At 40.0% G+C, this 18,237-nt stretch overlaps 1 protein-coding gene across 5 annotated transcripts in view; it reads right to left on the minus strand.

Moving 5' to 3' along the window:
• The window catches only part of RAPGEF4 (Rap guanine nucleotide exchange factor 4), a 277,233-nt gene that overhangs the window by 202,364 nt on the left and 56,632 nt on the right, over positions 1-18,237 (minus strand). For 3 of the 5 annotated variants that reach the window (XR_004902609.1, XM_028509418.2, XM_028509417.2), the window contains exon 4: positions 16,337-16,483. Coding sequence is in view for 3 of the 5 variants with exons in the window: in XM_028509418.2 (XP_028365219.1) it covers positions 16,337-16,483 (147 nt within the window). In the remaining 2 variants the exon portion in view is untranslated. Of the gene's footprint in view, positions 1-9,322; positions 9,872-16,336; positions 16,484-18,237 lie in introns of those variants that run through there. The other 2 variants (XM_036023292.1, XM_036023286.1) reach the window with 2 other exon arrangements.

The raw sequence follows: 18,237 nt of genomic DNA on the forward strand, positions 1-18,237 counted from the left end.
AGAAAAAACATTAAATGGATAAATTAAAATAATTTCTAGGAGAAGCGGTAGACAAAGAAGGTAAAAGGATTAGCCAAAGAATATGTATACAACTGCCAAGAAATATTTTAAAAGATGCTTAACTTCACTCATGATTGGAGAAACAAAATAGTAGTAAGACGCCTTTCCTTCATGGCAAAATTTTTAAAGTTTGAAATTGCCCACTGTTAAAAATGTGCCAAAACAACTTTACACACAGATGCAGACAATAGTGTGGTAATGGCCGGAGGGAAAGGGGTTAGTGTCAGGGGGAGGTGGGCAAAGGAGAAGAGGGGATTGGGGACATCTGTAATAGTGTAAACAATACAAAATAAAGAAAAAATAAAAATTTTTTTAAAAAGTTTTGCTTTAGAGTAACATGTCCTTGGGGATTTGTAAGTAGGGCATGGTTCAAGGAAAAGAGATTAGAGGGAAAAAGTTAATGAATGAAATGTCTTGAGAAAGAAAACCACAAGGCAAGTTAGAAAGTGTTTCTCCAGTCCTAAATGACTGATCACAAAATACATCTCAAAAAATAAACTTGGAAAATACATTTTAATACATTTGGCCAAAGGGACACATTTCTTAAGTTTACAAAGTGCTCCTTTAATCTTATAAACTATACATACAACCTAATAGACTAGTAGACAAAGGATATGCACCAGCCATTCACAGTCAAAAAAAAAATACAACTGCCAAGAAATAGTTTAAATGAAGCTTAACTTCATTCATGATTGGAGAAACAAAATAACCATAGGATGTCTTTTCTTCCTGGCAAAATGTTTAAAGTTTGAAAATGCCCACTGTCAAAATACCTCTACCCACACACTGTAGGGGGGAGTGTAAATCAGTGCGTAATTAGAAAATATTCATCAAATTTTAAATTTCATATGAAGTCCTTATAATTCCATACGCAAGAACTTGCTCCATAAAAGTACATGAAGATGTATGTATAAGAATGTCCACTGCAGCATTGGTTCTTTAAAGATTATATTTATTTATTTTTAGAGAGAGAAAAGGGAGGGAGACAGAGAGGGAGAGAGACATCCATGTGTGGTTGCTTCTTTTGCATCCCCAACTGAGGACCTGGACTACAACCCAGGCATGTGCCTTGACTAGGAATCAAACCAGCAACCCTTTGGTTGGCAGCCTGGCATTCATTCCACTGAGCCACACCAGCCAGGGCTGTAGCACTATTGATAAGAACAAAAATCAACACTTGTTCATCAATTGAGGAAAAGGTTAAATAAATTACACTAATCCAGCCATAGGAAGGCACTGTAGCATAATGTGATTAATGGGAATGGACTGAGACAGAAGGATCTCTAAGACACACTAAATGGGAAAAAGCAAGATAAAAACAATATGAATAACACAATTCCATTTGTGAGAGTATATAAATTAAATGTTTTAATATATACAATTATATAGTTGTTGCTCATTACAAACCACCCCAAAACTTGGTGGCTTAAAACAATGACTGTGTATTATTTCTCACAATTCTGTGGGCTTCTTTTTTTTTTAAAGACAACATTTGTCACACTGGATTTTTTATTTTCTTCTTATTATTTTTAAGATTTTATTTACTTATTTTTAGAGAGGGGAAGGGAGGGAGAAAGAAAGAGAGAGAAACATCAACATGTGGTTCCTTCTCACATGGCCCCCAGTGGGGACCGGGCCCACAACCCAGGCATGTGCCCTGACTGGGAATCAAACCTGCGATGCTTTGGTTCACAGCCTGTGCTCAATCCACTAGCTACGCCAGCCAGGTCTGTGGGCTTCTTTGTTAGTCCTTCTGTTGGTGGCACCTGGGCTTACTCAGGTGGCGGCAGTCAGCAGGGAGGTGGCTGGACGAGGTGGTTTCACTTCTCTGGGGATTCAGCCGATGTGATTAAAATGACTGGAATGCACCACATGCACTTCTGCACTCAGGGCTGGCTTCACGGGCATGAGACCAGTGCCTTGTGCACTCAGTTCAATGCTCTGCTGTCACTATCTTGAAATTCTTAACAATTTTATCTTTGAACTTGCACTTTTTAGGTAAAGTCCATCTGCACATCATATATGTGTGAGCAGAGGAGACAGTGCAACAGCCACACCCACTGTTCCTCGACACCCTGTTTACACACAGCATGCACAGTGCCTTGCGAGGACAGAGTTCTGGTGGACTCCATAAGCATGGGGGTTCGGCAGCATGCAAAGCAAGTATGGGGTGGGCATGTTACATCCTCCAATGAGTAAATCCAGCTGCTGGGAGCCCTGGGGGTCCCATATTCTATTCTAATCAGAACTTGCTCTGAACACACAAAGAAAGCCATGGTACTGATGAAGAAACTCTATCATATCCTTTCTTATTCATGTTACTTCCCTGGAGTAGCCAACCACTTACACTGCCAATGACATGGAGGGAAAAGAAAGCTAGGGAAACCCATAGTCCTTTTCCAGTCCTTCCTTACTCAACTGTCAGCTGGAGGTGGAAAGTGCAGGGAGAAGAACGTGCATCAAGAACTAAAATGTACAGTTCAATTACTTCTGTGCACGGTTTTCACAATTCCGGTAAGAATGAAGTACATACACATGTATGGAGCTAGAAAACATGAACTATGTCATTTTGGTGATTCTGCATATGACTTAAATGTCCTTTTATTTGCATTTAAAATTAGCATTGCACCACAGAAATATAAACAGCAAATTCATGCTAATAATTTAATTTTTATTTTTCTGCTTAGAACAACATTAAACAGCAAATAAGAAACATGAGTTTAGATACAGAATGCAGAAGGAAGGAAAAGGCTTTATATTTTGGTACTGTTAATAACACTTGTTCTCTCTGGGGGAACAAGGGACCTTACATTTCTCTTTTTCACCAGGCTCTGCAAATTACGTACTTGGCCTTGTCTGTGCTGTTTGAATCGGAATATATATGTTCCACTTTTGTGCATTAGAAAAATGGGCTTCTCCTCACCACACCCCTTTCACTTTTTTATTTCACATATATGAGCTTTATGCTCCTACTTTAAATCATCAAACATCTGTTTTAAAAAAATAACATAAAAATAATGGTAAGATCCAGGGAACTAACCGCTGAAAGAAGACAGGTACCCAAATGGAAAAAAAACACACACACACACTTTGAATAAACAAAGGCAGTATTTCACGTTATTATTCCAGCTCTTTCTCTTTCATGGGTGAACATTCTCCCTGATTTATGGCACTAGAGCCACAGTCAACACAACGAAATTAAACAAGAATAACATGTCAGATTAAAAAACCCAAACCCAATTTTATGAACTCAGCTCATGACAGCTGCACTGTCAACATAAATATTCATACTCTCAAGGGCCACGGGTACAAGGTCATGTGCACCACAAGAAATGCTCGCCTTGGTTAGTAGACATACACATCAACTCAGGAAATGTGGAGGGTATCTAGAGGTTATTCACAGGGGTAACTTCTTGGAAAATTAATGCCCAAATAATTCCCCATGTTTTATTAACTAGCACGGTTATCAACGTGATATCCCTTAGCCACATGACAGTCTCTATTCAAGCTGGAAGAGGTATTATTTTTATTTCTTATACTTTTAGTATTACTAATCACATATAATACTTAGAATTTTCAACAAACTTACTAGTTCTTAATAACTAAAAAAATAAAATTAACTATACTACAAAGATATTACATACTTAGTTAAAATTTTCTATTTGAACCACAATCACATTTTACAATAATGTTTCCTAGGTTTAAAACATCAGAAAATGGCCCAGGCTGGTGTGGCTCAGTGGATTGAGCACCAGCCTGCAAACCAAAGGGTTGCTGGTTTGATTCCCAGTCTGGGCACATGCCTGGGTTGTGGGCCAGGTCCCCAGTTGGGGGTGTGTGGGAGGCAACCCACCGATGTTTCTCTCCCTCTCTTTCTCCCTCCTTTCTGATCTCTCTAAAAATAAACAAATAAAATAAAATGCATAAAATTTTAAAAATATCAGAAAATGCTCATAAGATATTCAAGTTGTTGATATTTAATAAAATAGTAAAGCAAAAGGAGAAAGTAAACTAAACCCCAGGAGGTCTGCTGGGGCCAATTTGTGTGAGGATTGTCATTCTTTTAGAAATTGTAAACCTTCTTTTTCTTTCTCAAAAGGTTGCAGAAAAAGAATCATGCAAGCTCTTGAAATTTTGTCTAATAACCAAAGAGAATACTGTACATTAAATGTTCTACAGAAGAAGGGGATAGCAGAAAGCTGAAGGGAGTTGATGGTTAGGGGCTGAGGTTGGAGAGAAGCACACTCTTCATATACATACACACACACCCTGTTGCACTTTTTGAATTTTTTTTACCAGATGCATACGCTACCTAGTCTCAATACATTATATTTCTTTAAAATAAAAAGAAGACAATTCTTGCTCTGCATTCTATAGCTAATTTTCAAAAGTGCTCCTGTCTGAGGTTGTCCAGTTAGTTTCACGAGAAATATTAAATGTGGACCGTTTAGGGGAAGGTGTGGAACTGAGGATACAGAACCACACTTCCATGAAAACCTGCTACTAAACTTTAATTGTCTTGGAATTGGGTACAAAATATTAAAATGTGTTCTACTTAAAGGCCAGTGGGTCCATAAAGTAGAAGTATTTATTTAAAAACAGGTTTTGGTAGAATCTCTTACTGAAAAGCATTTCTCTTTGAGTCTGAAACTGGCATTTTTCCCCTAATGATTTCTTTGTCACTACATAAAGGTTTTCTGCACACCAATGTCAAAGCCTGTAAAGCCACAATGAAAATTACTTTCCTATCTCCCTTCTCACCATCACTTCTATGCATGAAACTAAGGGAAAATGTTCATCACTCTCTTGTGTAAAGGGGAACAGGCTATATGGTCTGATAAGGTTTTTGTGGGGGGTTTTTTTGACTCTGTTGAAAATGATCCTCAGTTTTTTGGGGGTAACATATCCCTTTTAGATGAGGATAAAAGCTATGGGTCCTCTTTTCAGAAAAATGTGCAGACATAAAAAAATAGGAGAGGTTTGCAGCTTTCTTGGTAGCTGATCCATAACTCCCCAGGGCTCATGAGCCCAGACTGGAAGCACCTGTCATGGACCAGTCCCCTTTCCTGACTCCACACACAGACCTACCTACCAATGCACTAAAGAAGTTACTGTGTTACCACAGGACACATTATCACTTATATCATGTTATTTTTCAAATCAGCTACAAGGAAAAGTAAGATAATATCTTCATAAGGCAGACTTGAATGCTTTTAAACCATGAAATAGCCAGATTTATGGTAAAGTTAATGCATTTAAAATTTATATGCATTAAATATTATTTAAAAATGAGAAGTATACAGATGAAGATAAAATATTTGCTAAAATCATAACAAAGGGTTAATCAAATAAAGCATTCAAACACATTGATAAATAAGTGCCAGTGTATGAATGAGTAACAAGTCCTAATAGAGAAAATATAGCCAGTAAAGAAACATATAAGAAAATCTCAATCATCCCAGGAGTAATCAAAGAAACACAATGACAACAACAGTGCCTATTACAATGGAAAAAATACATAATGATCATGCTGAGCAAAGCTGGGTGTATTGGCATTCTCCAATACTCTTGATGGCTGAATAAAGCTATTGAACATAAATGTGATCATATATATCAAGACTTATCAAAGCTTTCATTCTCTTCAAATTAGTCATTGTTATTCTGGAAATATATCCCATAGAAATGATTCTCCAAGTATAGAATGTGGGCAACTGGGGGCTCCCAACCCATAGGGCTATGAGTTCAATACTCTTTTCATTATAATACCAAGATATTACTTTCCATTTTCACTCTAAATTTTTCAGGAGCTGCATGTGACAACACCATTTCTCCAAAGGCTAAGAGAATGTGTGCTTGTAGGACAGTAGAATTGGGGGGTAATTTTGTACCTTATTCTCACACTTTCAATAACCACATCACATAGGCAAATAAATAAATAAACCCCACTCGCTCTATCCCTAAAGTACTGATTGCCATTATCACTTAAATGTGCCAGAGACCCCAATTTGGAAGTAGAATGTCTATATGAGAAAAAGAAAAATTACGCTAACAAATTTAATACAGACCAGTAAGGAAAAACATATTATTCAATCATAGAGCCTTAACACAGGGCAAAGACGCCAACCAGGTGCGTGCAGAAGCAGCAAGGACACAGAAGCACAGAGGGTCACCGAAGCCCACTGCCGGGAGACCAGAGTTCCCAGGCCCAGCTGCCCGGCAGGCCCACCTGTGGAGCTTCATGGAGCTACTAGTAAGACATATACATAGAAAAAATATTGCTAAGAGCAATGTCAACGGTTTACTGCCTAGGTTTTCTTCTAAGAGTTTTGTGCTTTCAGTTCTTACATTTAAGTCTTCAATCCATTTTGAGTTTATTCTTGTGTATGATGTTTAGAAAGTGGTCTGGTTATGTCTGTCCAGTTTTCCCAACACCATTTATTGAAGACATTGTTTTTACCCCATTGTACATTCTTTCCTCCTTTGTCAAAGATTAACTGACCATAGAGGTGTAGGTTTATTTCTGGGCTCTCTAGCCTTGTAGTGTAGTTTGATATCAGGAAGCGTGATACCTCCAACTCTGTTCATCTTTCCTAAGGTTGCTTGGGCTATTCAGGGTCTTTTCTAGTTCCATGTAAATTTAGGGGCAGTCACTTCATAAGGTATATAAGTGTCTAATTACTATGTTGTACACCTGAAACTAAAATAATATTGTATGTCAGTTGTAATTGAAAAAAAAATTTCTTAAAAAAAGCATAAATTGTAGGTACCAAATAGACAGGGGGATGTTGAGAATAGTATAGGAAATGGAGAAGGCAAAGAACTTATATGCATGACCCATGGACATGAACTAAGGGGCAGGACTGCCAGACAAAAGAAGAGTGCCGGGCAGAGGGGAGTATGAGGGAAAAATTGGGACAACTGTAACAACATAACCAATAAAATATACTTTAAGAAAAAGAAGGAGCAGCTACAGACGTCCAGGCTCCATTCTGGTTTCATTGGTCTAGGGAGGGCCCACAGATGGGAATTTAAACAACTTCCCAGGTAATTTTAATGTGAAACTAGTTTTAAGAACTGTAACTATAAATGATGAAAGATACCAAGAAGTTCTTCTTGCCTTTGAAATAGTATGTTTTGATACAACATGACCTGTTGTGCTATGCATTTCCTTTCCATTCACGTATGTGGTGGCTCTGCCTTCTTGAATTTGCAAACCAAAAGGAAGGGCACTACATTTTTCAATTCACCAGGCACCTGGTGAGTTGATCAATGTTAACTTGCAGCACTGTTCTTAGAAATGTGGGATTAAAATAAAGGCATCTTTATTTTACCAAGAGATGTCTCAGGAAGCTGGAGAGCTTTCCAAATAGTCATCCAGCAAAGCTGGGTTAAAGCAAGAATAGATCAGAATTTCAGTCCAGACCACTGACCACATCAATAACCTTTGGAAGGTCTGTCTTGCATTTATTGGCTTGGGCTACACAGCTCAAAACGTTGAGGTCAGAGAGATCAATCACAGCAAGACGGCAGGAATTCAGAACGGCTGTCTTTTTCACAGGATTTCCTGCTGCTCCTTCCTCGGTGTCAGATACCCTGCCCCAGTGACTGTGCCCTAACCTCTCCTTGGCGGCCTGGAGACCTCTCGGAATGGAATTTGGCCCAATGAGAGCAGGAAAGTCCCATGACCACAGAGCTTCCTACACATAAAGAGCTTAACAATATCCCCAGTCCACACCACGAGTTCCTTCTGAAAGCCTCAAGTTCTTAAAGTTTTCCCAACTAGAACTGCCTTTGCCTGGGGGACCTATTAAAACCTTAGAGCAGATTTCTCCAGATGATGACTGAACAACAAGCAAAACACAAAGCCGGGCATTTGGAAATACAACACATGACACCCTCAGAGGGCAGGCGGACAGAACCCAGCCCACCAGGGCCCCCCAGGAGGAGAAGGCAGAATGTAGGGAGAGAAAGCCATGCCCCTTCTGTGCGGTCAGTCCCTTGGGATGAGGCTGCCTCCAACGCTGTAATTTGGTCAACTGACCCCAATCCTTTAAGGAAGCTGAAAAACAGCCTTGTTAGCCGCAAGAATTCAGAACTAGATCTGTTTGTCTTCGGATGAAATGATACCCTCCCTAGTGGAAATGAGTCTCCCTGCTCGCCCCCATACGTCCTTCAGCACACTGATCTTTCTCACAGTGTCGTTAGACCAACCAGGGTGAATGGCGTCAGTGCTTGTCTGTCTTCTCCACAAGATTGCGAACCAGAAAGACAGACATGGTGCATTCTGCACCTCCACAGGGTGGGAACCAAGTATGTTTGTTGACTATGACAGAAGCTTCTTAGGATTGAAAATTTCAAAGTGGCATCAATTAACATTGAGTCCAGCAGCTCCTTTGCAGGCAGGCAGCCCTGTGTGTTAGCTGAGAGGGTGAACAGGGCCGCTGCAGGATGAAAGCAGGGGAGAGAGTGAGGGAGAGGTGTCAACAGCGTGCTGGCAAACGCACAGCCGTGGGAGGAATTTCAGAACCTCTGTTAACAAAACCTCCTAAAAGACCTGAGTACCCGATGCACATTCCTGAAATGAACACCCAAAGGCACTCCAGCTCCAGGGGAATGGCTGCTGCTTACAGCACCCTACCAACAGGTCTGCCTGGCAGCATCTGGCCATTCCTGGCACCTGCCAGCAGAGCCTCAATCTGTTCAGACCCCCTGATTGTCTTCTGAGAAATAGTGAGATCATAGCTGCAGAGCCGATAGGACTTCAAGTCATCAATAATGTAACAGAGTTCCCATAAACACTAAGAACTTCATACAGACTGAAAGCTGTAGGCACGATACCTACTGGGCACCCAGAGGGTGAAATACCATCACTCTCAATCTGTTTCCTTGCCCAAAATTTATTTTTAATATACGCCATTCAAGTATATCAGCAGATAAATACATATATTTAATATTAATGTGATAAATGTAACTCTGCCTAGATATGAACAACTGTCTTTATCTTTTAGAAACATATTTAAGATCTTCAGGGTAAACAAACATAACCTTCACAACCAGAGAAAGATGAGCTGCCACTCTGCCCCCCACACACACACTGCAAATAAAAATGAAATCAAATTATGTCAGTGCTGTGGTGCATATTCAGATCTGGCGGGATCTAATTGGAGAAGCCAGAGACACTTTAGAGTATAACTCCTCAGGCCAAAATGCAAACTGTGACAAGTAATGTTTCCCCACTAAAGAAAAAAAAATCCATTCTGACCTTGTAGGGCATACGTCCTTCTTTTTCTCTTAAAGTTCTCAGTCATCCAGTGAGTATCTGTCCTTTATTTGGACAGCAAATGGCATCTTCATCGCTGACAGTTACCTGCCTGTACAGATTCCTGTTCAGAGGCTCTCAGACCACAGAGAGGAAACTGGTGCTGCTGGTTCTCCAGGGAAGCTCAGGCAGTCAAAGGCAATAAGAAAAGACTTCCTATGCACGTACATATACATACACACACATATTCTTTGTTCAATTTTAGTTCCCTCCTAATAACTTCATTCCTTTTTTGGATTCGAATCACTTTGTCACTCCGCAGAAAAACTTGAGGACAGAGGAGTGAGACCCTGGCGCAGACATAAGGTCCAACTCATCGAAGCAGGCTTCCGCTTGGTTTAAAGGAATCAGAACTGTGAGGAGAGAGACAAGTGAGGCAGCCAACAGGATGTGTGTGGCTGGAGTTCCTGGCATGAAGTCTTGGCTTTCATGTTTATTTTTGGATATATTTTTCTTAGCCTTTTGATGCAAATTTCTGGCCTGGGAAGTAACCCTATGGTACAAGATCCAAAGTTCCCAAAAGTAAGCACAGGCTTCTGACTTGGGAGGGGACGGGGCCTTTGGCCTTTGGGCTCCAGTGAATCCCGCACAGGAGGGGTGGGTCCCTGTGCGTTAACAGGCAGGCGGGGGACTGCTTGTCTGGGGACGACGGTCCTGCAGTCCTCCCTCCACACCCAGGCCCACTGGCATGCACCTGAAGTGCCAGTCCGCCCACAAAGCCTCACAGTGATGTAAAAGTGAAACAACCTGGAATTGCTTGTATGCCAAAGAAAGTAATAAAACCCACCCAAAGGACCTCTGAGATTTTTACATTCTGAGATATTATGTTTTAAGTATATGGCTTTAATTTTTCTGACAGCCCAAGACAGAGAGGAACATCAAGTCTATTCAAGCAGGAGCAGATGCCTCTGAAAGATATATTATTCTAATATGGTTTTTAAGGCACATCCACAAAGACTAAGCTCCTGTTGTTTCAATAATTCCTATTCTCATAGTGGCTTGGAAGATTATTAATGGAAAAGGTCTTTTCTCCCTATAAAGTCCAAAGAGGCAGTACATAGAAATAACTAAAAAGCTTTTCAGCCCCACAACTGCCAATGCATCTGGTAGAACTGAGACAAAAAAGCACTCTGAAAATTAGACACTAGAGATCCTCGAAGATGTAAAAATATTTCTTCAAGAATAGTCATTGAAATACCCTTGCTTACAAATCAATTTCTTTTTCTAAGACAGAAACATGAACCTATTTCTTATTTTTCTCATTCAGCTTTATAACCCATAGAGCACGAAACAGGGTTTTGGTCAAACAATAGTTACCAAGGCCCACAGGCACTTTGGGGGAATATGCTCACTTTATCGGGCATCGCTCCTGTCACAGAGAACAGACTGGTGGCTGCTGGACGGAGACGGGAGGCGGGCAGTGGGTGCGGGGGTCGAAAGGGACAAACTTCTAGCTATGAAATAAGTAAGTCATGAGGAGGTACAGCACGGTGGCTACAGATAATAGTGATGCATTGTGTATTTGAAAGTTGCTAAGAGAAAAAACCTTAGAAGTTCTCATCACTAGAAAAAAACTGTAACCATGTGGGGTGATGGATGTTAACTAGACTCATTGTGTTGATCATGTCTCCGTATATATAAGCATCGAAACATCATGTCGTACAACTGAGACTAATATGATGTTATAGTCAATTATAGATAAAAATAAAAATAGTAATTAAAAAATCATTACATCTGAACAATGATCCTCTGTGAAATGATTTTCCCAGGTTAAAATAAAATTGCAATAGTGTGCCAAGAAGTTTCTGGGTAAAAATCACAGCTTTTATTTTGACATGGGTCAGACCACAAATTTAAAATATTGCTTTTATTTTGAAAGACTGTAGTTTTATTGCTGTCTTTGATTTTTCAAATAATTTATTCATGAACATACATAATATAGGATTATTTTGAACATGTTAAAACAGGGCTCATAATAAAGAAAACTTTTTGTCCGGAAGGATGTTCATGCAATTGAAACACAGGTAAGCAGGTGGTAGACCACTAGTTCAAAGTCCTCTCAGGAGCATCTTACACGAATTTGTTCAAGAGTGTCTCCCTAATTTACTTCTGCAATGCACTGGACTCATCTCCTCATTCAATGTCGTGTATTGCAATAGTCCCCATAAAGATGTCAAACACACTGCAAAGCTTAAAGCATCCTTATGCAAACACACTACAGAGAAAGTCAGGAAGAAAACCAAAAAATCCCTTGTTTGTTGTTCTGACCCTTGGAAACCTTTTTATATGTGCTAACAAGAAATCCATGGAATTGGACAGTAAATCAGTCCTTTATTTATTCCAAGAGCCACTGACAATCATAAATATTCATAATCTTGGATAAAATATTAATAACTGGCTTAAAACCCCCAAGCCTACACTGCTTCACCATTTAACTTCCTTACTGAGGCTATACACTGTCACTAGTGTCAAAGAGTTTAAATTATAATTGTCTCAAGAACTAAAACTGATATTCCAAGACTTTCAAACTACTTTTCTTCTGAATAAAATCCAGAAAGATAACCATCTTCTTTCTCCCTCCCTTCCTCCTCCCCCCTCTCCCTCTCTCTTGAGATGCTACTGAAAAGTGACGTGTTTTATACCATAGTTAATATATTTTATTAAGTTCTACTATCAAAAAGGTATAAAAAGAGGGAAGCATTATTGACCAGCTCTCAATAAATTTCCTGTAAGTCACTTAATCTAAGAAAATACAATCTAACTTTAAAGGTTGAACATCCCAGCGCCCTCAAATCTAACTGCAAATTGGCAACTGGAACATTGAAAAGGAGGAAAAAAGAAAGTAGTTTTTATGAGAAAAGATATAGGGAACAAAGGAAAGCACCAAGCTGCTACTCCAGTTATATTTTGGGGAATATGTTTTCTATTTGATGCATTTATAGAGACTACTAAATAATTCTCCTGGTCACATTTATGACAATAATTTTTAAAAATAATTCTGGATGCTATTAATTTGACCAAAAACATAACAGACAATATAAACCAAGAAATATTTGGGGTGAAACTGAATAGGATTCAAAATCTCATATGGAATTCTCTCATGAGGAGTGTGGATCTACCTGTGGAGAGCCGAGGAAATGTGCCCTTGGTCAGGAAAGGAAGGAAGCAGGATTCCCTAGTTTCGTGTTGCCATTGAAGTTCAAGTGTAAGATTTAAAATAGACTATTTGCTCAGCCTATTAAAGAGCTATTTTTAGACCGTGCTACCTGTTAGTGATTAGGGACCACAATTTTCAGAGAGAGAAGAAGTAACCCAGAATCCTGGTCCTTGTGTTTTATCCTTCAGCCCCTTTTAGTAGCAGCAAGGATATAGGTAAGGATAGAAAGCAAAATACAAGGTTGCTCGCCACACAATCGGCCCACCACGGCAATCCTCAAAAGTAAATAATCAAAGGAAGGGAGCGTGCAAATTTAGACCCGTGATCTAGGTTATTTAATTTTTATTCTTTGGAACCTCTGGCCTAATGCTGAGCTCCTTCCTTCGCTGATGGGAGAGGCTTTATGCAGCTGTCCTTTCCACTGCCTCCATCCTGCCACGGCTCGCCAGCACTTCCACCTGAATGCTGAAGTTACGCAATCCTTCCATTCACAGTCTTTGCCTTTTGGTATTTGGCCGACAGGTTTGCTAACAGATTTTTTTTACCAGTATAATGAATAGCTGAAATATAAACTCTATTATTTGACATAATCAAGGAATTCAGCTATCAAACATTTTATTGGCAGATTAGTGCCGCACACGCCATCAGTGGACTGCCTATAGTCAAAGAAGAGAAATACAGTTTATTTCATGAGAATGACATATTGAACTCCGAAACAACATCACTGACTTGCTGGTTTGTTTTCTGTCTCCTCCAAGTAGAATAGAAGCTCCAGCCCCGAGAGAGAGCAGAAACCCTGTCAGTCTTGCTCACTGCTGTATCTGAACCTGACACACAGGGGATACTCAAAAGTGTCTGCTGAATAAACAGTAGAATAAACGTAATGCAATCCTTTCTGTTTAAGAAGCTCTTTGGCCCTGGACAGTGTGGCTCAGTTGTTTGGAGAGTCGTCCTGTAAACCAAAAGGTTGTGGGTTTGATTCCCAGTAAGGGCACATGCCTAGGTTGCATGTTTGGTTCCTGGTCGGGGTACATACGAGAGACAACAAATGAATGTTTTTCTCTCACATCAGTGCTTCTCCCACTCCTTTCCTCTGTCTTTAAATCAATAAGCATGTCCTCAAGTGAGGATAAAAAAATTTTTAAGGCACTTTAGAATTTTACAGTTTCTTATGATTATCATGTACTACATATGCACAAGTGTGCACATTAATAAACTTCTGATTAATACAGATTTCTCTTAGTTAGAAAGTTGATTGACCACCTAATTTGAGCCCTGTACTTAGGTGCATGAACAAGCAAATAAAATGAAATACTGACTAATCTCTTACTCATGCTGAGATTCCCGTCCCCCATCAATAAGCGTTCATACTAAGACCTCTATCGACCCTTTCCTGCTCACCGTGGTCACTGGCAGGGGAGGTCAGAAATCATGCTCTGAGGTTCAAGGTGAGGGATTGGCCCCATGGAGCTACAAAATCATGTGGCAAGGTTTGGGATACCAAGGACCACCCTCAATACCAATTCTGCCATTTAATAGTTTTTCTCTAATGGAAATACCTGTGGAAAACAGGCCTAAAATACACTCACTATTACATTACAATATACTCACTATTATATACTAAAATATACTCACTATTATAATATAAATCTGGCCAGGATCACTAATGGTGAGGCAACCAGACATTATGAGCTTCCCAATGCATTAGGTGTCCCCTTTAATGTTTTCTTGCCAAAATCATTTGGCTTGAAGCAATCAAGTCTTTAGCCTTAAGTTCCATTTACAGGAATCCCTGGGATAGGGATACAAAACAGGTACTGGAGAAAACAACCAGACAGTCCTTGAATTTGGGAGAAACTGACCTAGCCTTTTTAACTAGTCAATGCCATGGAGAGGGAAAGAGAGAGACACACAGAGAGAGAAAGAGAAGACGGGCAGGGAGGGAGGGAGAGAGGCCAACAAACTGACTTAGACATAACAGTCAAATGTAATATATGCTTCCTTATTTGAGCCTGATTTGGGAATAAACAGCTATAAAAGATGTTAGGGAACAATTGGGGAAATCTGAACTCCAGACTGGGTACTAGGTGATACTAGGTGATATTTGAATCTTGTTAGTGTTAAAGGTGAAATAACAGTATTATCAGAATGTAGCAGAGCATTCTAATTTTTCAGGCACACATGCTGCATATTTGGGGTGAAATGTCGTGGGTCCGTCATTCACATTTAACTGGTTCCGTGAAAACAAACACCAAGCAAACACGGTTGCATGTGAACAGCTGCTGAACTAAGTGCAGGCATACAGGTGTTTACTATATTATTCTTCCTGGTTTTCTGATAGGCTTGAAAATTTGTTAAAATAGTTTTTTAATGTTCACAAGTATCCACTTCTCAGTAACTTCCTTGACAGCGCTAAGGGCTCCTAATTAAAATAAGTTTTTAATATGTCCCCAACATCATGTTCAGCAACTCGGATCAGTCACCACACACAAAAAGCAGTTATAACGACACACATCACAGGTAGAAATCTGTTTTTGTTCTTAAACCAGCTTTCTGAATTTCCTTTTTGGAACAGAATTTTTCAGTTTACCTTTTAAAATGAAAGATCCAAAAAGATGGCTTATTTGCCTCGAGCTTGGTCCCTTTTAATTGACAGAAAACCTCTGCACACATGCCTCATGCAAACCTACTTCAGCTTTGCTTGCCTAAAACTAGCTTTTGTCTCTGAACTTTGCAGAACGGTGGGAGCTCTTTAATATTTTCTAAGAGAAACATTTCAAACAAGTAACCCTGCAATTTATTCACTACTGCCAAGAATAAAAGTAACAGGTTTCACTACCAAGGCCCTCCAAGGCTTTGCAGGACTTTCAAGGCAAAGCAACACTCATTCACCGGCAGGTTTGCTCCCTTAGTGCATCTGTCATTTGTTTGGCTCTGGAGGAAACTATTTGATTACACAAAATTCTTTTTAGATCAAGTTTAAAATCTTTGCCACACTGGGACAAGTGGCAGAGCCTGCCAGCTCGATGGGTTAACACTTGGACATACTGAGCCCAGGACAAAGATAAGGAACAACCACAGGTTAAAATCAGAAGCTTGAAGAACTGAAAAGGCATGAGCGTGAAAGATGCAAGGCTGAGCTGGGCCTTTCTAAGTGCTCCATTTGCCATTACTGCATATAAGATGATTTATTCCCTGTACTTCTTATAAACGAGTGCAGTGCCCTAACGGGCGCTGGTAAGCAGCAGTAAATGCAAAACCCACCAGGACCAGTTGCATCCATCCACTGCTGTGCCACCTATGCATTTGGAAGTTGGCAAGTAACCAGACATCTTCGGGTCCTTCATTTCCCATACCTTATTATGGGGCATGCCATTTTTGAAAGCATTTAAATGAAGCGGACATTAACCCCATTCATTCCACTTTACCAGGGAACATGTCAGTGATGATTTTTAAAATGCAAAAGAAAATGTCAAAGTGTTTTGTTCCCTGGTTAAGAATACATCTGTGGAATAGGAGGGAGGAGACACATAAAACACTCTATGGTCATTCAAGAAATAATTATAAGGTATGTCAAACTACAGAAAATTGAGCAAGCACTAAATTAAGAAAATAAAAAAGGATGTCTTGTGTCAAAATGGCTTTTTCACTCACTCATTTCATAAACAAGTTTTGAAATTAAATTCCATTCCCAGCTCAGCATAGAACACATTAGGGCCTGGCTGTAATGCTGTTATCCGTGGGGCAGCTCCTTTTCTCTTCCGCAGCCGCACTAACCGACATGCAGCCTTGGGGCTCACCTCCCATAGTGCCTTGAAGTCCTTCTGCTCGATGCGGAGCAGTTCGCTGCTCTCCCTGGTGACGATGGTTGCGTGGCGGGGCGTGTTGTCCAGGATGGACTCTCCGAAGGCCGTTCCAATTCCCAGAGTACAGATGGTCACCGCATCCTGAGAAGCCCAAAAACTGGCCGTCAGAAAACGAAACACTGAACAGATGGGTGAGTTGTCTTTCAGCTGAATTGAAGTATAATTTGTACACAATAACACACTTGATTTCATTGCACAGTTCAACAAGTTTTGACCCAAAACAAGAGAGAGAGCATTTCTGTTACCCCCAAAAGTTCCCTCATGCTCCTTTCTAATAAAACCTCCTTTCAGAGGTAATTGATTTATTTCTATCACGATAAAGGTGTGGTGGTGGTTTTAGAACTTCATGTGAAAGGCATCTGCCAACATGTCCTCTTTGATGTCCGGCTTCTTTTGTTCAGCATAACATCTGTAAGATTCATCCAAGTTGTTGCATGAACCAATAGCTTTTTGTCCTTTTATTGATGTGCAGTTTTCCATTGCATGGAGATGCTACAGCATGCTTATTCATTTTGCTATTGGTGGGCATTTGAGTTGTGTCTAGTTTGGGACATTATGAATAAAGCTACTAGTAATAATCTCATGTAAGTCTTTTTGTGGGCAGGGTTATCTTTATATATGACTACTATCTGCTTTAAGAAGAAAGGGGGAAATCTTTAAAAACACACTAAGGTTTTTAGTGAGAAGGGGCAGTTATAACCTTTAAGTAGGAAACTGGGATAGGGATGCTGCTGTGTCCATCCATCTTGGAGGGAGAAGGAACCTGAGGACCAGAGTGGTGGATTCACACAGCTCCCGACCTCACAGACACAGTGAGTAAGGCAGTCAGACTCCACCCGCTGCTCTCGGCCTGAAGAGTCCAAGCTTTCGGTGTGGTGCTGCCTCCTGCAGCCACAGCAGAGCAATAACAGCATCTGATTCAGGGCAGGGTGGCTAGTTTATAAAATGCTGTCAATCAATGCTTTAAACATTCCTTAAGGTACGTTAAAAAAAGTAATTTCCTCTCTGCATGCAACATTGGTGATAATATTTGGATTTCATCCTAACTAGTTTCAAATAATACAAATAGCCACTCACAATCACCTGGACAGTAATTTTTAGGGCATTGCCAACTACGGAAGATACACAAGGGCACGTCTCTGACTTAGGAAGCACCGCTTTCCTCACATGCATCTGACGCATTGTGATAGGCAAAAGTTACTAAGATCAAGTTAGTGACTCTGTAATCGCATTATGAAGACACATGCCCCTAAGAATCCAGCTCTTTAAACCATAGCAAATTGCTTCTGCACAGATATTACCATATAAAATTGTGTTCAGGAAAATAAAATCAATAACCTCTCAGAAAAGAATAAAATATGAGGGGAGAATTTAAGAACAGCCTGTTAAAAACTTTTCCAGAAAGTCAGCTGCAACAAATTCAGTCAGAAACATGTCCCCAGAACTGATGTATCAATAGTCAGTGAGAGGAAGGTCTCTGAGTAATTTTCGAGTTTCAGTAAGAGACACAACATGGGTTATGACAAATCGCAGACTTTCATAAATTCTCTAATATATTACATTCCCTTAAGAATTCCACTGGCTTACTTCCTGTTACCACATGAACCCTTCGGAAAGGATTTTTTCCCTAATTTTCACTTTTCAGTGTTACATTTTTATTTAAAAACTTGACATGAATGGCTCGTAAATATTACTCCTGCCACTTTGCATATAGCTTAAATATCTGAAGTTATCCACGCAGTATAATGCAGAAGTGCAACGACAAGCTGTTGTTCATGAGCTGGTTGTGGATTTTTATGAGTTTAACAGCCTTCTCCTTTCTCACTGCCTCTCCC

This window comes from Phyllostomus discolor, chromosome 4 (genome assembly GCF_004126475.2).
Source record: "Phyllostomus discolor isolate MPI-MPIP mPhyDis1 chromosome 4, mPhyDis1.pri.v3, whole genome shotgun sequence".
Lineage (NCBI taxonomy): Eukaryota > Metazoa > Chordata > Mammalia > Chiroptera > Phyllostomidae > Phyllostomus > Phyllostomus discolor.